This window comes from Mesoplodon mirus (genome assembly GCF_964341445.2).
Source record: "Mesoplodon mirus genome assembly, chromosome: 3".
Lineage (NCBI taxonomy): Eukaryota > Metazoa > Chordata > Mammalia > Artiodactyla > Ziphiidae > Mesoplodon > Mesoplodon mirus.
In genome coordinates, this window is record NC_138978.1 from 103556475 (window position 1) to 103580744 (window position 24270).

Consider the following 24270-nt stretch of genomic DNA (forward strand, 5'->3'; position numbering starts at 1 on the left):
AGGGAAGCTAAGCCCTGGAAAGGTAGCGTGGTCTCAGCCACCACTTCTTCTGTCTCCAAAGGCCAAAATAGTAGCTGGCACTTTGTGGCACTGATCAGGCACTGCCACATGTATGAGTGCAGTTTGGGCCACAACAATCTTAGGAGTTAGGAGTTATTTTACCCACTTTATAGATGAGGAAATGGAGGCACCCCGAAGTTAAATAAATAGCTCAGGGTCATGTGGTTGGAAAATGGTAGTCAGGATCAGAACTCAGGTGGTCTAGCTCTGGACATGCGTGCTTTTAACCTTTACACCATTCTCCCTGAGCAGCCTTCTTGGTTTGTTTCAGTGCAGCAAACTTTTTGTAAGCATCTCCTTTGTGGGAGGCTCTGTGCCAGGCCCATGGAGATATAGAAATGTTCAAGAAATGCATGTGCTAGAAAGTAGCATTTAATTTATAATCACAAGAGGCAGGACCTTCTTCTGATGCTTTTGCTTGGGAGTCGTGCCTATAACCTCCTGGATGCCTTCTGTCAAAGGAGCTCTAAGGACAGGGGAGATCCTTAGGGGGTCCACTGGAGTCAGGGACAGAAAAGCAGGCATGAGATATGAAAAAATGAAGAGGGGAGAGAAAAGGGTTCCTCGCCCCCTTGGCGGCCCTTGGGGGCGCGGAGGCTGCGAGCCCAGCCCCACCAGCCCTTGAAAGGAGAAAACAAGCCTCAGGCACAGCCATGCTGACTCCAGCTTGTCTGTGTCGCTGCTTCTGCCTTGGCTCGATGCCAAACGTGCAGTGGGTTTGGCCCCGTGCCCAGGGGTCCCGGGGCTCTGCTTTCTGCTGCCATCAGAGGAGGCGCGTGTACCCCAGCTGCAAGCAGGGAGGCGGATGCCAGCTGCAGGAGGGGCTCTGGCTCACAGTGGGTCCCTGTCCTCTCTGCAGGTGATGTATTTCAGCTCCCTCTTTCCCTACGTGGTGCTGGCCTGCTTCCTGGTCCGGGGGCTGCTGCTGCGGGGGGCCGTCGACGGCATCCTACACATGTTCACTCCCAAGGTAAGGGTCTCAGGCTCCCCAGGAACATGGACAGCTCTTCTGGGCCTCGTCTGCTTCACGCGGTTTAACACTGCCTGAGGACGTGCTGTGTGGCGGACACTGTGGTGGGCGCCAGAGGGAGGCACCAGGGAAGCGGGCGTGGGCCGTGCCCCCGTGGTCCCAAGGAGAGGGACAGGGCAGGGACACCACATCGGTATGGGTGAAATCAGAAGAAGCTTCAGGGAGGAGATGATATCTGAAACGAGCCTCAGGGAGCAGATAGGGTTTCAGTGGGCGGCAGTAGGACGTTGCAGTCAAAGGGACTGTATGAGCAAGAGTGTGGAAAAGCACTGGGCGTGCTTGGGGCCATGGTGTGAAGTCAGTTTGGGCTCGGGTGTGGGGGTCGGGGCGCGTTTCATTGAGTGGATCTGTGACCGCAGGAACCAAGGAGATGCCTAAGAGAAGAAAGCTCCCTGGGAATCCCAACTTGTACCCCAATCAGGGGAATGAGGTTACTATCTTATTAAAGATAAAAGACCACGTGGATAGAGATTTTACCCTTACCAAAGCTATCCACATCTCTCCTAGTAGCCCAGTGAGGGATGAGCAGGACCATGGTGCATGGAGTCCTGAAGGTGGACACCTATACTCCTTAGGAAAATGGAAACAGCCAGTTCCCTAAGCGTGGCCTCTGCCCACCAGGTGGCCCTGCCTCTCTGTTGCCCTCCAGACCACTGGGCACAGCTGGCATGAGCCAGTCCACCGAGGAATAAGAGAATTTCAGATGCAGAAACGGCATGCCCTTCAATGTAACCCTAAGCAAAGTACATTAGTCGCCCCAGCAGGCAGGCTGGGAAGTCCACCTCCAGATGCCAGATGATCAGTAAGCAACATCAGGGGCCTAGTGAGGCTCCAGTCCACAGGCACAGGGTCAGAACCCTGCCAGGCCAGCTTAAGGCCCTCAACACTGTCCCTCAGTAGTGCCATCTCACTCATGTGTGTGTGCACACACACACACCCATACGCACATACACACACGCATTAATGCTTACACAGAAAGTTCATACAAATGGCACAGGGAGAAGAATCCAGATCTAGTGGGGTTTGAAATCCCCGTTCCCTCCCAATTCCCTTGCTCCGCAGCTGCAAACAGCTCCTGATGTTTGGGGGTGGGGGAGGTGGGTAGCAATAGGCAGGGCACAGACCCCTCCATATCCACTGGACAGAGCATAATGGGCCCTCAGCGTTCTTGGATGTAACATATGAGGTTTCTACGTGAACAAGCACGGAGGTCCGCTCTATGGGGCACTTAGTGAATCTCCCGAGGCATGAGTGTGACTACCGAGCCATTTGGCTGGGGCAGGGTTGTTGTGAACATGTGATGTCTGACAAAGAAGAGAAAAATGCAAACCTGGTTTCTTTGGGGGAAAACAGCCGTGAGATGAAAGCCGATGGTTTTTATGAATGAATTCAACTGTATTTCTAGAACCGTGACCAGTCTAATGTGTTCACTTGAGTCTTTCTGTTATACTTTATTGAGCTTTATGAGAAAATTATATACTCTGGAGATGTTGATAAACATGGAGATTCACACAGGTCTCCAAATGGTCCCTTGGGTGGTGCTAAGAGAGCCTGGTACTTAGAAGCCAGTGGAACCGATTCATAAGATCAGTTGCCAGTCCCAGCACACACAATACTGTTCCCCTTCTGATTCAGACACTCTTTAAAACATTTTTTAAAGTGAAACATCTCAGACATATAAACACACATATAATAATATAACAAACATTCTTAAGAAATAAAATATTACAGGTGTCATAAAAGTGCCTGTGTAGCCGGCCCTCATCCCATTCTCTTCCCTTCCCTAAAATAACCACTATCTTGAATTTGGGGTTTAACCTGCTCATACATTTTAAAAATGTTATAATACATATATGTGTATACTTAAACAAGATATAGCATTATGTGCGTACTTTTAATCTTTTTTGTATTATATGCAACCTTCTGCAACTTACTTTTATTTTTGCTAAACACTCTTTTTTGAGATTTTAGCTATATTGATATATGGAGCTCTAGTGCATCGATTTTCATGGCTGTATTGTATTCCACTGTGGCACTAAACTAAAATTTATTTATTCATTCTCTAGCTGATGGTCATTTAAGTTGTGTCCAATTCTCACCATTGCTAATAATGCTAATAAACATTATGACACAGGTCTTCATGTGCACACGTTTCTCTCGGGCGTATATGTTTTGGAGTGGAATTGCCATCTTAAAGGGTATATGTGTCTTCAGTTTTACTAGGTGTTGGCCGAGTTGCTCTCCAAAGTGGTTGCACCTATCGATATTAACACTCCCACCAGTTGTATATGAGAGTCCCAGTTGCTCCACATGTATTACACTGCAATTTTTGCCAATCAGGTGGATGCAAAAAGGTTGATGTACACTTTGAATAACAGGGGTACTCCTTTCCCAAAGCTTTTCCTGGATGTTCAGGAAACAGTGTGGTTCCACTTTAGCATTTGCAGAGGCCCCAAGTCTTCATGAGGTGAAACTTAAATCAAATCCAGAAGGCCCTAGAGGAGCCAGGTCACCAAGAACCAGCAGGTTTGGTCCCTGGTCCATCTAGCTCTTGTGACCTTCAGGTAGGGATAGAGCCTATGGGGCCCATCTTGAGACCTTGCCCACTGAGCAGTGCCATGGGGCAGCTCCTGCCCTTGACCCTGGAGGGATGTATTGAGCAGGGAAGGGGAGGCTTGAGGGCTTCAGAGGCCAAACGCCTCCCTCAAGGATCTCCTTCACAGCCTGTGTCACCATTTTAGGCAGGTGAGGCCCAGTAGTGATGGCTGGGGTGAAGTTCCTGTTTACAAATCCTTACAAGTCATCTGCAAAAAGTGTGGACCCACTCTCAGACACAGATGTCTGACTGTCCATACATGGCAAGCTACTGTTGGAGAGCTGGGACTGTTTCAGCATGGGATTGGTGAGATATGAGGAACCTGGGAGCCATTTCAAGTCCTGGCTCTAGTGTAGTGCTGTAGAGTGCCAGGGTCACTGCACACAGCTGCCCAGCCTGTGCACTGCTCCATTCATATCGACCACAATGTAAATAACATCACCAGGGGTCATGCCATTTGGCAGCCATGGGACAGTCCAAGCAGATTTTTGGCCAGGGCATCTCAGAATCCACCTGAAAGAAGCCTAGGCTCTCCATGGCTATGCTGAATAACCAGGAAGATGCCCCCTGCTATAAAGTCTTCCAATATCAGAAATAATCCAAGCTAGAGGACCTGGGCTCTCAGTCCATGCCTTCAAGCAGTTATTAAGTGTGATGAGTGCAGTGTGGCCAGGATACCATGATGGCCCGCTAGCAGTTTTGATGGGACAGTAGCTCATGTTAATGGCTAACGAACTTCTTGAACTCCTTGGGCTACTTCTTTCTGGAGTATTCTTTCCATCCAGCTAAAAACCCGAGTCACCACGGGATACCATACAACTAACCATGTGATTTGCTCAATATAAAATGGATTATAGTAGATTTTGTAACCGCCAAAACTTCCAGGGAATATTTATCACAATTACAACTGTTCACGTCCCTTGGCCCAGCAATTCCACTTCTAGGTATTTGTTCTACAGATGTACTCACCCACAAACAAAATGATCTGTGCATAATATTGGTCATTGCAGCATTTATTTTAGTAGCAAAAGAGTGAAAACAACCTGAATGACCATCATTTATTTATTTCTTCATTCGATAAAGGTTCATTGAATTCCTGTTACGTTCTGGCACTGTTGTGGGTTCTGGGATCCAGCAGCGAACAAAGCAGCTAAACTTCCTGGCCCTTTTGGAGCTTATATTTTAGTAAAAGGAGACAGATAATGTAAGACAAAGGAGTTGTTGGATGGTGTTGCTAAGGAGAAAAATAAAGCAGAGAAAGAAGGATTCGGGGCGCTGGGGAGAGGGTTGCTTAGCTAGTGTGCTCAAGGAAGGCCTCCCCGAGAAAGTGATATTTGAGTGAAGACTCGATGGAGGGGAGGGGGCAGGCCATGTGGGTATTTGGAAGTAGCACATCCCGTTCTAAACGGAGAGAACAATAAATGAAGAGCCCTTAAGTTTGTACGTGTCTGTCATTCTCAAAGAGGCTGTTGTGGCTGGAGTGGGAGGGGAGAAAGATAGGACCTGTGGCCACGGGGCCAATGGGGAGCCAGACCAGGAGGGTCCGGTAGGCCAGGTAAGGACTCTGCTGTTTCCTTGGGGTGAAATGGGGGCCATTGGACAGTTCTGAGCAGAGGAGTGACATGATCTGACTTCCGTCTTCTGATGATCACTCTGGTTGCCATTGAGAATCTGAGGGAGCAAGGGTAGACGAGGGAGAAGCCTCCACCCAGGTGCTAGAATTCATCCAGGTGGGAGGTGACTGGCTGGAGCCCAGGTGATGTCAATGGAAGTGATGAGAAGTGGTCAGATTGAGGCTATATTCAGAAAGCAGAGTCAACAGGATTTGCTGCTGGATTGGATGTGAGATGTGAGAGAGAGGGTGACAAGGATGACTGCAAGGCCTTTTGCCTGAGCAACCAGAAGGATGTGGTTGGGGGAAACAGGTTTGGTGAGGAACACCGAGAGTACTGTTTTGAACATGGCGGGTCTCAAACCTCTAAGAGATAGCCAAGTGGAGAAGCTGAGTAGGTGGTTGGATAGATGAGTCTGGAGGTCGCGTAGAAGTATAAATTTGGGAGTCTGAGAATTTAAAGTCGTGGACTGGTTACAGTCACATAGTGAACATAGAGAAGAGGACTAAACACTGAACACTGGGGTCCCAGTGTTTAGAGGTTGGGGGAGAGATCATCAATGAGGGTGGAGGAGAAATGAGAGAGAGAGAGAGGTCCCTCCCAGAGGCCAAGTGGAGAAAGTGCTCTAAGAAGGAGGGAATGGTCAGCCAAGTCCAAAGCTGCCGAGAGGTCAGTGATGAGGACTGAGAAATGGCCAATGTGCTTGGCAGCAGGGCGGGGTCACTGGCACCTCAACAAGAGCTGTTTTGGTGGCATGCTGGGGACAAAGTCTAGTAACAGTGGGTTCAAGGGAAAATGGGAGGGGAGGAACTGGAGGCAAGTAACAAAGACCACTGAGTTTCAGGAGTTTTGCTGTTATGGGAGCAGAGGAAAAGGAAATGGGGTGGTAACCAGAGAGGACCATGGGATCAAAGGTGTTATTTAAGAATTTCATATGATGATAAAAATAATCCATCATACATTGCTGGTGGGAATGTAAAATGGTGCAGCCGCTTTGGAACAGTCTCGCAGTTCCTCGAAAGGTTACACAAAGTTACTGGATGACCCAGCAACTCCACTCCTAGGCGCATATCCAAGAGAACTGAAAACACATGTTCAAAAATTTGTGCGCAAGTGTTCATAGCAGCATTGTTCATAATAGCCAAAAGTAGACACATCTCAAATGTCCATCAGCTGATGAATGGAAAAATAAAAGGTAGTATGTTCATACGATGGAATATTAGCTGGCCATACAAAGGAATGAAGTACGTGCTACAATATGGATGAATTCATCCTTGAAGACATTATGCTGAGGGAAAGAAGCCCGTCACAAAAGACCACATATTGTGTGATTCTGTTCATATAAAATGTCCAGAATAGGTGATTCTGTAGCAACAGAAAACAGATTAGTGGTCGCTTGTGGGGAGATTGGGGGAGAAATGGGGAGTAACAGTATGGGCTTTCGTTTTGGGGTGATGAAGATGTTCCAAAATTGATTGTGGGAACGTTGTGCAACTCTGTGATATACTAAAAACCACTGAACTGTACACTTTTTTAAAAAATGCAAAAAAGAGAGGGAAATTGATGCTATAGGAGAGGAGGGAAGCAAAGTCCTTGAATAAGCAGGAGAGATGGGACCCAGTGCCCAGGTGGAGGAGTTGGTCTTAGCTTGGATCACGCACTGTCCCCGTAGGAGCAGGAGGGATGGGCCAGCCTGTGGCACAGACGCTGGCAGCTGAGAAGCGGTGGCGAGGATAGTCTCACTGTGGGAGCTCTCTTCTCATTGGGTCATTTTTCGCTGTGAAGTAGGCAGCAAGGTCATCAGCTGAGAGTAGGGATGGTGGGGGAGGGGTTGGAGGCCTAAGGAGGGGTGAGTGTGACGTAATTGTGTACGAGATGGGGATGCATGCACACGGGGGTGGAGGGGACAGGAGCTGGAGGTCAGGGGTCGGGGGAGCAGGGAAGGCAGCCAGCGTGGTTCCAGTTCCACGGTGGACAGTTCTTCATATTTTATCATCTCTGAAAGCAGGCTGTTCTCACAGTCAGTGAGACACTTAGAACAATCACATGTTTTCCAGCAGTCATTGCTTACTATGTGAGGCACCTTACGTATATTAAGTCATTTAAACTCATGACAATTCTAGAGGTATTATTATTATCACCGTTTTCCACATGGGGAAACTGAAGCACAGAGAAGTTAAATAATTAGTTCAAGGTCCCATGTGTTCTGGGCCCAGGGTGTGCGCTGTGTCCAGCTATGCTTGCTGCTTGGGGGCCGGCCCAGAGTAGATGGGGGGTTGGTCATCCCCAGGGTCAGGAGCTTATCGAGCGATGACAATGGAGAGATGGCAGGGGAGATGAGAGTGTAAGCGAGGAGTGATGAGAAGGATGGACATTGACTAAGCCAGTGATGAAGGAAAGTTAGGATACAAACAGGGTGAGGGGCAGTGAAATGGAGGTAGGCCAAAGGATTGGAGGCCCCAGCAGGGCTGAAGAATTTTTAGAGTTTAGATACTAGAGGTTAGCTGGAAAGATGGGGTGCTTTGGAGTATGGGACCCTTAAAAACTGAGGTTTAATTGGAGCACAGCTAGTAGTCATGACAAAGGCCATGGCATGACCATAGGAGTGGGGGAGACAAAGAGTACTGGAAGCGTTGTAGGAAAATGGGGCCTGAGAGGATGGTCATGGCCCAGGTCTCCGGTGAGTCCCTGCCAAGGGAGGGTCCTTGAGTTCACGCAGGAAAGAATTCAAGAGCGAGCCATCGTAAAGTGAAAGCAGGTTTACTGAGATACACAGCGGGGCTCAGGAGGCCCCGAGGGGTGGGGTGGGTAGTTTTTATGGGCTGGGTAATTTCATAGGCTAACGTGTGGGAGGATTATTCCAACTATTTTGGGAAAGGGGCGGGAATTCCCAGGAACTGGGCCATCACCCACCTTTTGGCCTTTTATGCTTGACCTGGGAACTGTCCTGGCGCCTGTGGGTGTGTCATGTAGCTAATCTATTACATGAATGTATCATGAGGCTTAAAAGTCCACTGGAAGTCGAATCTTCTGCCATCTTGGGCCTAATCCGTTCTAACCAGTTTTTTTCGTATCCTCAACAGCTCTGTGATTCTTCGAAAGGTTGTGCCCTGCCCCCTTTGCTCCTGTCTCAGAAGGGAGGAAGAAAAGGGACCCAGAGGCAGATTGCTGGAGGGGACATTGATGGAGATATTGAAATCACTCAGAGGGCAGCAGCAGTAGTGTTGGGAAGAGCGACAGCGGGCAGTGGACTGTGGGGCGCGGCCGGGAGAGCGGGCAGCACTTTGTCCACTCAGGCCCAGTGCTCCTAAGTGTGCAAGAAAACAGCCTTCCCCCTGAGAGGCTGCAGGGTCCGCCTCGGACTCAGGGCCCCTTGCTCAGCCCTTCCCTGCACATCAGGCTCCCCTGGGAGCTGTAACGACCAGGAAAAACTACCAGTGCTCAGGCCCACCCTCGACTAATCAGAATCCAGCCATCGGACTCGTTAATCAGGATCGCTGGCTGTGGTGTCCAGATGTCAGTAGAGCATCAGAGCTCCCCAGGTGATTCTAATGTGTAGCCAGGATGGAGAGCTGCTGAGTCACAGCAAGAAGGTGAAGAGAACATCCAGAGATGTGTTGTAGTAATGGGGGATCGTGCTGATAACAGGGCCCAGTGGTAGGGTGCAGGCTGTTGTGGGCGGTGGTGCAGAGGCTTGAGTCAGAGCAGGGGGCAGACCTGGCCCTCTTGGGATGAAGGCCAGATGAAGGATGACCCTGGAGTCGTGGACATCTTGCAGCAGCGGAGCTAAACTGGGCCCTGGGACCGAGGACCTGGCCTGGTGGTCCCTTAAGCCAACTGTGGGGACGAGGCTATGAGTGGGCAGGGGCAGTGGGGGCAGCTTACCAGGAGCCCCGGAACCCTTTGGGTTCCCAACTCAGCAGGATGAGGAAGTGTTAAGGCTGGGGGCGACATCTCTGGTGAACAGTAGGGAAGAAACAGGGAGGAATACACACACACACGTAGATATGCATGTGTGTGACGTGTGTGTGTGCGTGCATATATCTATATTGCTGGTATACACATAAAATATCACTGGAAGGGTAGGCAAGAGACTGGTACTGTGGTTACATCTAGGGAAGAGGAACTGAGTATCTGGAATACAGGGGTGAGAAAAAGGAGACCCTTTTATGCCTTTTGAGTTTTAAACCACGTAACCGCGTTACCTATAATCAGTAAGATGGAAGCCGCACCAGTTTTTCAGGGGTGGGGCCTGGCACAACCTGAGCCATGGGGGAGCTGCGGGCATCTTCTTTGTGGCCTCTGGGGTCTAGACGAGCGAGTGGTCCTGCCCGGTGAGGACAGGCTGCAGGGGCAGGGCTGTGCGTTCACCCTCAGAGAGGAGAAGTAGGGTCCCTGCAAAGGCCCAGGTGTAGCGGTTAGTGGAGGAACTCCGTGACCCCCGCAACTAGCGTAAGGCTTCTGAGCAGGGTGGTGAGAGCAGCCCAGCCTTGTTCCCAGAGGTGGGCTCTGGAGCCGGACAGTCTGGCTCAGATCCCAGCTCATCACTCAGTCGTGGGAGGGCACGTTCCTTGGCCTCTTGGGGCCTCAGTTTCCTCAGCTGCAAGATGGGGTGAACCACGGCAGCTCCCCCACCGCATCGTCAGGAGAGCATATAGGACTGTCTTGGGGTGCAGGGAGTGCATGGTGAGCATTAGCTATTTTTCTTCTCCGTCGTGAAGGTGACACTGCCCTTGGGCGGTAGGAACCAGGTGCCCCAGTGCCATCTGGTGTCTGCGGGCCCGTCTGCGTTGAGAAGCAAGGGCGGCGTGCGCTCCTCTCATGCACCAGCCCGGGCTAGGGCTCAGCAGCTGCTTGTCGATTCAAAAAGCATCTTCATGCTGCTGAGTCAAATGCCGTGGAACACCTTGCTCCCCGTGTGAGGAAGTGACTCAGCCGTGTGCCAAGGGAATGGCAGGAAGCCGTTGCTCTGTTTCAGGGTGGGCACCCTGAGTCAGGTTTGAGCCTTGTTTTCAGTGGGGAAAGACCGTTTCCCACCTCTCTTCTTGCAGTCACATCCTGATGTCCAGAAAGGACACTGGGTTTCCTGAGGTCTGGTCTTGGGTTCATCCCCTGTTGACACTGTGACCAGGACCTTGTTGAGATCAGGCACTATCATCCATGAAATCCTCAAAGAGCCCCTTTAAATTCAAGGAACACAGGCATTCAGTGCCAGAGTCCAGCTCCAGCGAGTCCAGGGATACCCGAGGGATGGATAGCGTCGGCGAAGGAAATAATTCTATTACTTCAGCATTGCATGTTTCTTTCTCTCATGTCTTTATTCTTGATTCTTCTTCTTCATTCTTCTTTTTTTGTTACAATCACAGGTTTATATATTGTAGTTGATTACATTACCAGGTACGTGGCCAAACAACCTTAGCACAATCAAACCTCAAAATATTCTATAAAGATTTTTTAAAACAAATATCCCCTAGTTTCTAGATGTCCTTTTAAAATATTTCCCCAAGTTCCCATTAATCACAGGTTGCTTCTTAGTCACCAAGTCAAGCAGTTATGTGATTATTTCAATTGTACAAGTTAAAGCTACTTGTTCCTATTTTTCTTCTTGCATGAGCAACCTTTTACAATGGTTCCATGAAAATATTTACAATGTACCTGCATGCTCTTTCTCGTTGTTTCCTTTAACTGAGACAGTGTTTTCTCCCTATCCTGGCAACGAATTCTGCTCTAGTCATTTGTTTTTCTATAATTAATCTTCCTTTATAATAGAACCATAAATTTCCTATGTCGTCATCAGGAACTCCGGCCCATGGCCATAACTCCATACTAGAGGGTGTTTTTCATAAAAACATCCCCTTAGTTCCAGGCTCTTAATTCTTTACCTATTTCCCCAGAGCTTTAGTGGGTACTTCCCATTCTGTGGTAGTTTCAGGAGGGGGAGTCCTAGAGGAATTTTTCTTTCACGTGGAGCAACATCCCCCCAAAATTGCCCCTGTATGTAAATTTATTATCATAAAACATAACAACGGAGCTGTAGTCCACCTTCCTGGCACGGCGCTGCCTTGCAGTTTCGCCTTCCATTGCTCATGACTTTGTCATGGTGCCATGGCTCCAGGATGGCTTCCGACAATTCAGTCCTGAAGGTGCCTGATCTCTTTACCCCAAGATGTGCACTGGGCTTCTGGTCCTCTCCACCGGCAAGAGTGCCCCTCCACACTGCAGGCTGGAAGGGGGGATGCCCAGGGACCACTCACACAAAGGCCAAGCTTTGGCCCTCTCAGCTGCTTTCCCGGGGGCTTATTAATGTCAGATTTGGATCCATCAACTTACTCCAAAATAATCTAGAGGTGGGCGGGGGGAAGGGTGGGGATATAGAGGAAGCAAGATTAGCCATGTGTTGATAATTGTTGAAGCTGGGTGATGGGTACACGGGGGTTCATATCACTATCCTCTCCACTTTTGTAATCAATGTTTTACAATTCTTAAAAATGGAAAAATAACAGCAATTAAATACCATCTTAACATACAAACAAAAAACAGTTTTTGTTTCCGTCCAAAATCATTGCATGTAAGACAATCCTACCCTGTCCTCTGAGAAACCCCGCATGCAATAGGGTCAGCTCTGATGGCACAGTTTGGGATTATGGTGTCCTCCCTGAAGTGGCCGCCTCCATTTATGAAATTGGCCGCCTCCATTTATGAAATTGGCCCTGATGGTGCCTGGGCCTAGGAATTTATCCACATCTTAGTTTTAGGCTTAGGAAGTGGTGAAAATCCTAATGATGACATGTGTTTGAGTCTCATAAATGGCCCAGACCTTTTTGTAAAAACTTTGGTAATGACTGACATATATCAAAAAGGAAATAATTACTTCAAAATGAGAGAGAGAGAGAAGAGAAAGAAAGGAGATGGAAAGGAAGCCAGCATTAAAATAGACTTGTTTTAGAAAGTAGAAGTTTAAAGTCCTAAGGATCTTCCTGTCCAAGAAGACTGCATCTTAGCACAAAAAGGCTTATACAACTTCATAGCCCCTGGTGCGTTCCTTCCTGATCAGCTCACCTCGAGGACACAGGTCAGCCTTTGTCTGTCTCTCTCTTGCCCCCCACTCTTTCCTTCTCTCCTATGTGCCAAGCACTGGCACAAAGATGAACAGGAGATGTGCTCCACCCCTAACAAGCACCAAGTGTGGAAAGGAAGACAGACACATAAACCTGAAATGCGGGTATGGACAAGAACTGCGAGAGTCCAGGGACCACGAGTAGCTCTGCCAGAGGCAGTCAGGAAAAGCTTCAAAGAGCAGGTGATATTTGTGCTGGGTTTTGAGAAATAAATAGGAGTTCACCAGAAAGTGAGTAGGTGGAAGGGAATTCCAGGCAGAGGGAACAGCCTGGGCAAAGGCCAGAAGTATAACCCACAGTGCTTTTGAAGAGTGGTTAGGATGTTCAGAACACAGAATGGAAAAAGATTTTCCAGCAGGCAGTGGGGAACCATTAAAGATGTTTCAACATGCAAATGATGTTGCCAGCGCTATGTCCGTTTCAACCGGTCCTCTCTCTTTTTTTAAGGTAGAGTTAATTAATTAATTAATTAATTTTTGCTGAGTTGCGTCTTCGTTTCTGTGCGAGGGCCTTCTCTAGTTGCGGCGAGCGGGGGCCACTCTTCATCGCGGTGCGCGGGCCTCTCACTATCGCGGCCTCTCTTGTTGCAGAGCACAGGCTCCAGACACGCAGGCTCAGCAGTTGTGGCTCACGGGCCTAGTTGCTCCGCGACATGTGGGATCCTCCCAGACCAGGGCTCGAACCCATGTCCCCTGCATTAGCAGGCAGATTCTCAACCACTGCACCACCCGGGAAGCCCTCAACCGGTCTCCTCTTACAAAATCTTATGCTTCCTCCTAGTTGGAACTCTCCAAACTACCCGGAGCCCTCCCACTAGGTCCAGGTTTCTAGCCTGAGGTCCCAGCGGATTGGTAGGACTGTCATGACTGACATCCATGAACTTCAGTGAATACTAGCACGCCTTCCAGACATAAGTAATCCACCCATTTCTGGAACCTTCTGAGAGGATCATTTAAAAAAACACAAAAACCCACCCAGGAGAAGGGAGGTACAGAAGTTCTTTCCTAGTGGAACTATGATTATTTTGTTCTCCCTTTTAAAATAATCTCCAGATTTCTATTAGGAGCATGTATAGGTGCCTATTTCTTTATGCACAATGCCAAAATCCAAATAGCCCTGAAAAACAAAAAAAAAAATTTTTCTTTCTCCCAGAACTCATTTGGTGACAAAATGACCTGAACAGATGTGAGACTATTTATAGTCTTTATCGATTCACTTGGTGTGAATATTCATATTCTGCTCAGAAATACTAATGTGTCTGATTACAGGGTGCTGCCCCAGACCCCATGTGGGGGTGTTATGTAATTATGTGGCATATACACCATATTACCTTTCTACAATAAAATTGGAAACAAAGCCTGGTTTCCAAAACCAGTCTGGTCCCAAGGCTTTTAGATGAGGAGATGCAGGTCTGTACCATTTTTGTAAAGAAGGTGACACTGCAAGAGCAACGGGCCCTCAACAGTGTGGGATGACCCTGTGCCATTTCTCTGGCCATCTTTCTCTCCTGTGTTCCATGGGGAACATTTTCAACCCTTTCCACTGTCTGAACCTTCTGACCTCTCCTCTCAGTACACTTTACCCCCAACAGATGATTTTGCCTCCTGCTTTATGGGGAAAACAGAAGCCACCAAGACGAAAACTCCCTTAGATGGCGGAGACAGAAACAGAATATGTATACAGCCCTGCCCACAGCTGTCCCATCCCGTCCTCCTTCTCTCGTCTCCCAGGTGAGCAGCTCAAGGGTCCCCTATGGCAGACAGCTCATCTCCCCTCCTCTAGGTCTCCTGCCCTCCATCACCTTTAGGTATCGTCAAGTCACTGCATTAAAAACAAAGACGAGGCAACAAATCAAAAAGCAACGCTCCAGATTTCGTAGCCTTCCCCCGATACTGCCCTTTCATTCCAAGCCTAGCTTCTCCAGAGTGTCCACCATTTCTTCCCCTGTGCTTCTCAACTCTCCTCAGTCCTCTCTGTCTTCTGGCCCCATTGCTCCCTGTACAGCTCCGACTAAGCTCACCCATGACCTGTGGCTGTAGCATCTTTCACTCCATAGCAGGGGTCCCCGCTCCTCCCCGGCGGGCTTTCTTCCCATGGCCTCCGTGATCCAGCCCTCTCCTGCTTTTCCTCCGGCCTCCACTGCTGTTGCTCCTCTCCCTCCCTGTAAGATCCTCTTCCCTGCTTTAAAATTGCAGATGTTGACTTGGCCCCAGGCTCCTGCCTCTTCTCACTCTACCCACAGCCTCAGGGCAATCACTGCCTGTACACCTGCTACGCACACATTATACCTCCAGCTCAGCGCTCTCCTCGAAATTCCAAACTCATTTGTCTAACTACCGGCTTGACATCTCCTTGTAGATATCTTAAGGACGCATTAAACTCAGCATTTCTAGAAGGGATGCTTTGATCTTCCCTGTTCTAACCCCATCGACACCGGCCCCTCTTCCGCTGTTTCCACATCCACCCACTCAGGTTTGCAGGCCAGAGCTGTGGCCGTCACCCTGGCATCTCCCCTTCCAGCGCCCCCCATCTCCAGTCCGTCACTAAGGTAGACTTGTTTTTTCCTGCTATACCCTCTCTGTCTTCACCACCCTGACCCTAGGCAATGCCACCATGACCTCCCACCTGAATCTCAGGATGTGCTTCCTCGCAGATCTGCTGCATCCACTGGTTTCTTTAAGAAATGCCCATCCGATTGTTTCGCTCCTCCTTCACACCTCTTCATGCTTTCCCTGGTTAAGTGCTTTTTTAGGATCAAGACAAAGATCCTTACGGTCCTTTGCTGTGACTCCTCTGACTCTCCCAGCCTCGCCTGTGCCACTCCTGCCTTGTCCTCACCGCTTCCCTACACACATAGCTCCCCGTGTGAGGAGGGTGTCCTCCTCCATCCCCCCTCAGGGCCTCTGCACACACTGTTCCCTCTGCCTGAATGCTCTTCCTTCCCTTTAGCGAGGGCAGCTCAAAGATCCCTTCCTCTGGAAGCCTTCCCTGACCTCCTGACTCGCTCAAATCCCCCTATCACAGGCTCTCCCAGCATTAGGTACCTGGCTTTCCCAGCCCTTGTCACTTTTGCAACTTAGCATATCTATTTATGGGGTCATTTGACCAATGTCCATCTCTCCAACTAGAATGTCAGCTCCACGAGAGCTGGGACCTTGTCTGCTATTGCTCCGCGTGGCTCCCCACCACCCAGTACCAGGCCTGGCCCACAGTAGGTGCTCAGGGTTTGTTGGATGAGTGGCTGTGTGTCGTATCCTCAGGGAGCCCATACACGTTACAGCTGTTGAGTGTACAGCGAGGGGGAGGGGGTGGGAGGGTGTCACCTCCGCATGAATGACAAGGGGCTCTTGGCTCCTTAAGGTCTGGGCTCGGGGCTTTCTTGGTGGGCCAAAGATGGCTTTACCTATGTTGTGTGGACTGAGGGACTGTAATCTCCCCTGGAATGCACATAATAGCAACCAGGCAGTCCTCCTGGTCCTGCATTCGTGTACAGGACCCAAAGCCCAAGGGCTCTACTACCATCTCCCTCCTCCTCCTCCCCTAGCCCATCACTCTGCCAGCCTCCAAGCTTGCCAACGCCTTCTCAGCTGGGCAGTGACTCTTGGTGCTCAGACACGCCCTGGGAAGCTGCTGAGATGGTGAGCCTCTGTCCTAGATGTTAGGACTGAAATATTAGAGCTGGATGGACCCTAAGCCCATCACTTTACTGTACACACAAGGAACAGACTCTCTTATAGGCATGCAGCAAGGGGCAACTGGGCCAGGACCACTTGGGGCTTGTGCCCACAGGGGGAGTAGATTCTCTAGTTCTCTCCTTGCCTCCCTCCTCTGGTTGGAGTGAAGTCACTTGGGTCCACCTCAGCAGCAAAGGTCCAAAGGGAAAGTGGTCTGAGGAGTATAGCGGCAGACCAGCTGAGTCAGGAGATGGTGTGCTAGGAGGGCGCCATAGCCCCATGTCAGACGATCTGTGTTTTAGTAACTCCTCTGCCCCAGCTGGCTGGCTCCGGTACTTTGAGTGAGTTATTTCACCTTTGGGTCTTAGTTTACTCTTTCTAAATGTGGATAACAATTCCTTCCCCCACCAAAAAAAACAACCCCCCCAAAAAAAACCCAAAACCCACCTCTGTCCTGACCAGGTCAGAGGCATTTTGTCAGGATTAAATGCCCCTATGCGCCAGGCATTACTTGAGACTGTACCTTTGGTCCTCACAATCATTTTTGGAGGGAGACTCTATTATTCCCATTTTTCAGATGAGAAAACAGAGGCCCATAAAACAGGCACTATCACCTGCCTAAGCCTTCTCAGCTATTTAAAGAGGGAGTCAGACTTAGACCTGGGTCTTTCTGACTCTAAAACCCTATGCTGGGCCCAAGCCCTAGTCCCTGCATTGAGGAACAAACAGTAAAAGGGAAACAGACATGGGGCTTCCCTGGTGGCGCAGTGGTTGAGAGTCCGCCTGCCGATGCAGGGGACACAGGTTCGTGCCCCGGTCCGGGAAGATCCCACATGCCGTGGAGCGGCTGGGCCCGTGAGCCATGGCCGCTGAGCCTGCGTGTCTGGAGCCTGTGCTCCGCAATGGGAGAGGCCACAACAGTAAGAGGCCCGTGTACCGCAAAAAAATAAAAATAAAAAAAGGAAAACAGACATGAAAAGCGTTTAGAAATTGCCCCAAGCCATCTAGATACTGTGGAGGTCCTGGCTCCTGTTGGGTCTGAGGGCAGATGGACAGGTCAGGTAGGGGCTCCCCTCTCCAGGAAGTGTCTGGGTTCTGTGCTTCAAGCTGGGTGGGTTGGGGGTGATTCTTCTGTGATCTAGGGCCTGTAGATGTATATGAATGAACTTAGGGTTTTTTTCTTTTTTGGAAAGGGAGTTTGGGTGAGCAGGAGGGAGAGGTTGGTATCTTTTTTCATGGTTTGAGGTGGAGGAGAGAGACATTTGTGTTCTTAGTTGTCTTGTACAGTTGTGCAGGCTGTATACTGCCCGACTCCAGGAGGCACCATTCACACTATAGTCTAAGTGAACGTCACTCCCTAGAGTTTGCCCTACACATCATTCCTGATGGCCTTGAAGATGTTCCTTGGTATGATAGCTCTGTGGTAAGCAACGGTAGCAGTTAAAATTAACTGAGAACTTACTATGTAAGCATGTAGCATTTATTTTATCTTACCTGGCTCACAACAATCATCTGAAGCTGATACTCTTTTTTTAAATTGAAGTGTAGTTGATATACGATATTATATGTTACAGGTGTAGAATACAGTGATTCACAATTTTTAAAGGTTATACTCCATTTATAGTTATTATAAAATATTGGCTATATTCCCTGTGATGTACAATATATCCCTGTAGCTTATTTGATAAACAATAGTTTGTACCTTGTGATCCCCTCCCCCTATTTGCCCCTCCCCTGTCCCTCTCCCCACTGATTACCTCTAGCTTGTTCTCCATATACCTGTGAGTCTGTTTCTTTTTTGTTATATTCACTAGTTTGTTGTATTTTTTAGATTCCTGATACTCTTGTTATCTGTGTTTTACCCATCAGAGACCTGAGGCTCAGGGGGGGTTAGGGGAATTGCCCAGGCCACATGTATCTCTTTACCACTGTGCCACGCTGCCTCTGGACTCTGTGAGGCTGAGGAAGAGGGGTGTGGTGGGAATTCCACCACACTAGAATAAAGCTGTTATCTTTTTTTTTTTTTTTTTTGGCTGCGTCGCCTGCTGGTAGGATCCTTAGTTCCCCGGCCAGGGTTTGCGCCTGGGCCACGGCAGTGAAAACACCGAGTCCTAACTACTGGACCGCCAGGGAATTCCCTAAGCCATGATCTCTGTGTCTCTTTTCTTCCCCTGCCATGGTCGCCCCTCCCCCACCACAGCTGGACAAGATGCTGGACCCCCAGGTGTGGCGAGAGGCAGCCACACAGGTCTTCTTCGCCCTGGGGCTAGGCTTTGGGGGTGTCATCGCCTTCTCCAGCTACAACAAACAGGACAACAACTGCCACTTCGACGCCGCCCTGGTGTCCTTCATCAACTTCTTCACCTCGGTGCTGGCCACCCTCGTGGTGTTCGCTGTGCTGGGCTTCAAGGCCAACATCCTGAACGAGAAGTGTGTGGTCGAGTAGGTGGCCCTTTCTCCTCCTGTCCTTTTTTCTCGCTGTCCACCTTCCCCTGGGAGAGTCCCCCTCCACCCGTGCTGGGTGATGGAGATCAGAGGAGCTCTCTGTCCCCAGCCCTGGACCACAGGGACAGCTTCAGAGATGTCTCTGTCGATTCCTGCCTGGGTGTCTAGGAGGTACCCCCAGGATGGTGCCCAGTCCTGCCTTTTTACCTGAACTTTTTTTTTTTTTACCTTTTTTTTCGACTTTTTTGTTTTAAACCTTTTGACTTTACCCTTCCCTTTGTGCTGCAGGAATGCCGAGAAGATCCTGGGGTACCTCAACACCGACGTCCTGAGCCGGGCCCTCATCCCTCCTCACGTCAACTTCTCTCACCTGACCACTAAGGACTACGCGGAGATGTACAAGGTCATCAAGACCGTGAAGGAGGACCATTTCTCAGCACTGGGCCTTGATCCCTGCCTTCTGGAGGATGAGCTGGACAAGGTATGGGGCAGGCTGTCCTTCCAGGATGGGCAGAAAGGCAGGTGTGGGAGTGCAGGACCCAGAGATAGGCCATGGGTGGCTGGAGCTTGGGTGCAGAAAGCCTCCAGGGACTCATTTTTTTACTTGATAAGTGAGGACCTACTATGTGCCCAGAGAAGGACAGAGGGAAGGTGCTGGCCAAAACCGCTGCCCTGAGGTAGGCTGAGTCTCTCTGAGAAGACGAGGCAGGTGCACAAGTCCCAGAAATCACCGGGAATGGGGACGGCTTTCACGTGTCTTGAATGGGTTTCCTGCGCACCCGTCTCTGCCATGTGTAATGCGTTTGGAACAGTGCTTTGGACACAGCACGCAGAAAATAAGTGTTTACATTAGCGTCTGCCCTTTGCTGTCTATCCCCTGGGCCCTCGTGACAGAGCCGTGAGCCGAGTATTAATGTTGTCTCCTGCTTGAGGTCTCACAGCTAAGAAGTAGGGGAGCCAGGGTTCAAATCTTGATGCTTCTGCCCCTCCCCCAGCTTCCCCACTCCCACTGCCACAATGACCCTTAGCCCCTGGGGAGGGCAGGGCAATGCTGCCCCTCATTAACATGCAGGCCCAAGTTTGGACACCTTGCTTCTATCCCCGTTTACACAGCTGGAAACTTTCAAAGTGACTGTTCTGTTAGGAGGGGTAACAGGAGAGAGACATACCCATGGGGTCCTGGGATCCAGCTGGTGCCAGGGTTCACATGGGGCTGAGCCAGCTCCCCTCAGTCAGCCTCGACCAACCCTCCCCTTCTCCGTGGAGCCAGGGAAGCTGACGCTTCCCCTGCACTCGTGAAAAAGTCAGCTGCATTCTACTGGCACCAGCCTAATGCTGAGGGACTGTGTCGCCTGTGAGCTCTTCCCATGTGATCAAGAGTGAAAGGGCCATGTCTGGGCACCCCTGCCCTGGTTTCTTCCCCAGGTAACTGGCAGCATAAAGGACGGTGCCCTTCCTTGAGACCCTGCCCCATTCTCACAGGCGTGGCCTGGTCCTCTGAATAGAAGTAGGATGGTAGCAGGCTTTTTAAAAAATCCATTTATTTATTTATTTGTCTGTGCAGGGTCTTAGTTGTGGCATGAGGGATCTTCATTGCCATGTGTGGGATCTTCGTTGCTGCGTGCGGGATCTTTAGTTGCGGCATGTGGGATCTTTAGTTGCGGCATGCAGGATCTAGTTCCCTGACCAGGGATAGAACCCGGGCCCCCTGCATTGGGAGCACAGAGTCTTAACCTCTGGACCACCAGGGAAGTCCCCGTAGCAGTTTTTTTACATAATACAATCTTGATAACATCTAAGTGACAAGAACTACACTCTCACAGTTTGGGGAGGTGTTCCCTCGCAGTCCGCAGACACTACAGGATAGCACAGAAGTGATGTCAGCGGACAGTGTGTGGTCAGTTCCCTGTGAGCAGGGACCTGGGCACTAAAGCAGTGGTTCTCTACCTTGGCTGCCCATCACAGTCACCTGGGGGCTTTATAAAACCCTGATACCCAGCTTTACCCCCAGGCCAAACAAATCATTGTCCTTGGGGAGAGACCCAGGCATCAGTGTTTTTTAAAGGCTCCAACGTGCTTCCATGGGGCAGCCGAGGCTGAGACCACTTCGGTAAAGTCTGGCATTCGGAGCTGGGGGCGGCTGTGTTGCTTAGAGGAGGAGTGTCTTGAGCTGGGTGTGTTTCTAAAAGTGAGCATCTTCATCTGAATCACCTGGGGTCCTTGGACAACTCGTAGATTCCAGGCCCCAGAGGTGAAGTCCTGAATTAATGTTTTACTCCCTGGGGGGGTATTCTTTTTTTCTTTCTTTTTTTTTTTTTTGCAGTACGCGGGCCTCTCACTTTTGTGGCCTCTCCCATTGCGGAGCACAGGCTCCGGACGCGCAGGCTCAGCGGCGATGGCTCACGGGCCCAGCCGCTCCAAGGCATGTGGGATCCTCCCAGACCGGGGCACGAACCCGTGTCCCCTGCATCGGCAGGCGGACTCTCAACCACTGAGCCACCAGGGAAGCCCCCTGGGGGGTATTCTGATGCCCACTCAAATTTGAGACCCACTGGCTGAAAGCAAGAGGATTTAGGGGGGCGGGGATCTCTGTGAAGGAGGGAACAGCTATATTCCTAAAGCTCTGAGGGCAGAGATAAGGAAGCAGGGGGCTCCCAGGTGGGCGTGGACCCTCACTCAGCCCCGCCCTCCGCACCCACCCTCAGTCCGTGCAGGGCACAGGCCTGGCCTTCATCGCCTTCACCGAGGCCATGACGCACTTCCCCGCCTCCCCGTTCTGGTCCGTCATGTTCTTCCTGATGCTCATCAACCTGGGCCTGGGCAGTATGATCGGGACCATGGCGGGCATCACCACGCCCATCATCGACACCTTCAAGGTGCCCAAGGAGATGTTCACAGGTAACTCCTCCCGGCAGCCCCCACTGGGCTTGTGGGCTGTCCAGGGGAACAGTGAACAGGTTGTGACTCTGACTGTAGAAAGATTGGGTTCCCACTGGATTATTCATGACTCCATACTTAGAAAGCTCCACCCCCCCCACCCCCCACCCAACCCGGCACACAGCTGGAGCCTGGCCACGCCACCCAGAGAAGAGCACTTAAGAGCCGGAAGGGAGAAGGCTGTTTGGGAAGCTGTGCCAAACCTGGGCTGGGAGATAGGCCTCTTTCTTGGTTCGTTTGCCCTTCTCCCCAAGGGCCTGCTGAGGTGTCTTAGCAGGGGTGGCCTCCTCCGTGCAGGCCCTGCACCCTGTTCCATCCCTGTCACTCCCAGCCCCAGGGTGTTCCCTGCCTAGTAGAGTAGGAACTCAGAACCTCAGCATCTGGACCCCCTCGCCACCTCCACGCAGGGCTGGGCCTACCAGAGGGTGGGCTGCAGGCCTGCTGTGAGGAGGGGTGAGATGGGAGGGACCTGGGTGCCCCTAAGACCCCTGGGGCACCACCCACCCTGCACCTTTGCCCCCATACCGGCCTCCCGGCTCTCTGTAGTGGGCTGCTGTGTCTTTGCCTTCTTCGTGGGGCTGTTGTTCGTCCAGCGCTCCGGAAACTACTTTGTCACCATGTTTGATGACTACTCGGCCACCCTGCCACTCACCGTCATCGTCATCCTTGAGAATGTCGCTGTGGCCTGGATCTATGGAACCAAGAAGTAAGGGGGACGTGGGGGAGAGCTGGGGACAGGAGGAGGGGTCTGTCTCATCCTGACTCCCTGGAGAGTGCTGTGTTCCCAGGGCTGCTCATGAGTGGGGCAGGAGATCACAGAGTCAGATGTCAGCCAGAGAGTGCCCTTACAGATCACTTAGGGAAACTGAGTCTCAGAGAGAGGACACGACTGTCCAAGGCCACTGGGCTGGTGAGAGAGAGAGCCAGGCTGAGGACACAAGTCTTCTGGATTCAGGCGCTGGCATCATCCTGAACGGGCTTAAATTACCATAGCACCTTTCCTGGGTACCAACTCCTCAGAATTCTGTCAAGCTCATTAAGCACTTAGTGGGTGCACAAGAGGCCCCTGCCCTCAAAGAACCCATTGACTTCAGCAGCCTGACTCATAGTTCTAGAGTGAGTTACAAAGGAGTGTGAGACGAGATGTGGTTTGGGCCCTAAGTTTGGGGTTGGGTGGGGTAAGAGAATTCAGCAGTATGAAAGGATTGGGTCTCGTAGCCTGAGCCTCAGGGAAACCTATACACACTGTCAGCCCCTGGCCTCATTCCTCATTTCAGGACAAATCTGTGTCCCCAGGAAGTCCTTTAACTCACTCAGCAACACCCAGGGCTCCCCTAACCCACTCAGCCTGACCCACCTCGATGTCTAGACCTGGTCTCAGAATCAGACTCTCACAGGCCCTGCTACAGCCATCTACTTCCTAGGAGAGTGCAGGAGGGAATGGGCTGATAAGACAGAGAGCAGCCCTGTGAGCCGGGGTTAGAACACGCTGCTGGAAAGTCTCTCACTCTTCTTCAGTCTGGTGAAGCCCCATACCCCTTCTCAGACTGTTATTTTTTTTTTTTTTTTTTTTTTTTTTGCGGTACGCGGGCCTCTCCCTGTTGTGGCCTCTCCCGTTGCGGAGCACAGGCTCCGGACGTGCAGGCTCGGCGGCCATGGCTCACGGGCCTAGCCGCTCTGCGGCATGTGGGATCTTCCCGGACCGGGGCACGAACCCGTGTTCCCTGCGTCGGCAGGCGGACTCTCAACCACCGCGCCACCAGGGAAGCCCTCAGACTGTTATTTTTTAATGCATAAGATAAAATATATAAGATTATATAGGAAACTATATTGAAAATTAGCAAAATAATGTTTAAAATCTGTGATACAGTAATATACGTGTACTTTATTTTTACTGCATTAAGTTACAAGATCTAGCTGTGGGTCTAATAACAGTGGTAATTTCAAAGCAGTGATGAGTATAAATGATGTTTGTCAGTATCTCAATTGTAACGTGATAGGGAAATATCTGTGATTTAATCAATTGCTTGCAGCGTCTTGGGTACTGTTAACCCTACTGTCATTGCTTGCACTTATAACAGAAAGAAGTGCAAGCTTTCAGCTAGGTGTTACTGAGGTAAAGATGATTTTTTTTAATGCCATTCATGTACACAGCCTGCCAGCCTCCCGGAATTTCACCCACATGCCCAGTGGTTAGGCATCCCAGAGTCAGGACGGCCTTCTGCCTTTGGACACTAGGAATGTGCACTTCTACCTCTCTTCCAGCAGGGGGAGTCTAGAGCCAGGCCAGCACCAGGAGGGCTGGGTGCCCAGCAAAGCCCTCTGGAGCCTGTCCACCTGCCCAGGGCGTGTCCTGTGGGCTGTATCATATCCCTGGGTGAGGTGTGACGTGACATAGTCAGAGGAAGTTAGGGGAGGACAACAGAGCCTTTTCAGAGGCCAGTGGGGCCACAGAATAATGTATTGAATGTGAAGAGTGTAAGAGCCTGGGAGGGAGGGACTGGTCAGTGAAGGCTTCCTGGAGGAGGTGGCTGGGGGGCATATGCCAGCATAGTGGGGGTGCCAACTTCTGGACCCTGTGCTGTGCTTGGCAGGTTCATGCAGGAGCTGACGGAGATGCTGGGCTTCCAGCCCTACCGCTTCTATTTCTACATGTGGAAGTTCGTGTCTCCACTGTGCATGGCTGTGCTCACCACAGCCAGCATCATCCAGCTGGGGGTCACGCCCCCGGGCTACAGCGCCTGGATCAAGGAGGAGGTGAGAGGTGGGGGCCTGAAACTCCAGGGACATTGGCATC

At 50.6% G+C, this 24270-nt stretch overlaps 1 protein-coding gene across 3 annotated transcripts in view; it reads left to right on the top strand.

The window, feature by feature from the left end:
* SLC6A17 (solute carrier family 6 member 17) overlaps positions 1 to 24270 on the top strand; it is a 54816-nt gene that overhangs the window by 26012 nt on the left and 4534 nt on the right. For 2 of the 3 annotated variants that reach the window (XM_082616447.1, XM_082616449.1), the window contains exons 6-11: positions 920 to 1030; positions 18292 to 18533; positions 18825 to 19017; positions 21242 to 21434; positions 22020 to 22179; positions 24068 to 24230. In XM_082616447.1, the coding sequence (XP_082472573.1) occupies positions 920 to 1030; positions 18292 to 18533; positions 18825 to 19017; positions 21242 to 21434; positions 22020 to 22179; positions 24068 to 24230 (1062 nt within the window). The remainder of the gene's footprint in view (positions 1 to 919; positions 1031 to 18291; positions 18534 to 18824; positions 19018 to 21241; positions 21435 to 22019; positions 22180 to 24067; positions 24231 to 24270) is intronic. The other variant, XM_082616448.1, reaches the window with a different exon arrangement.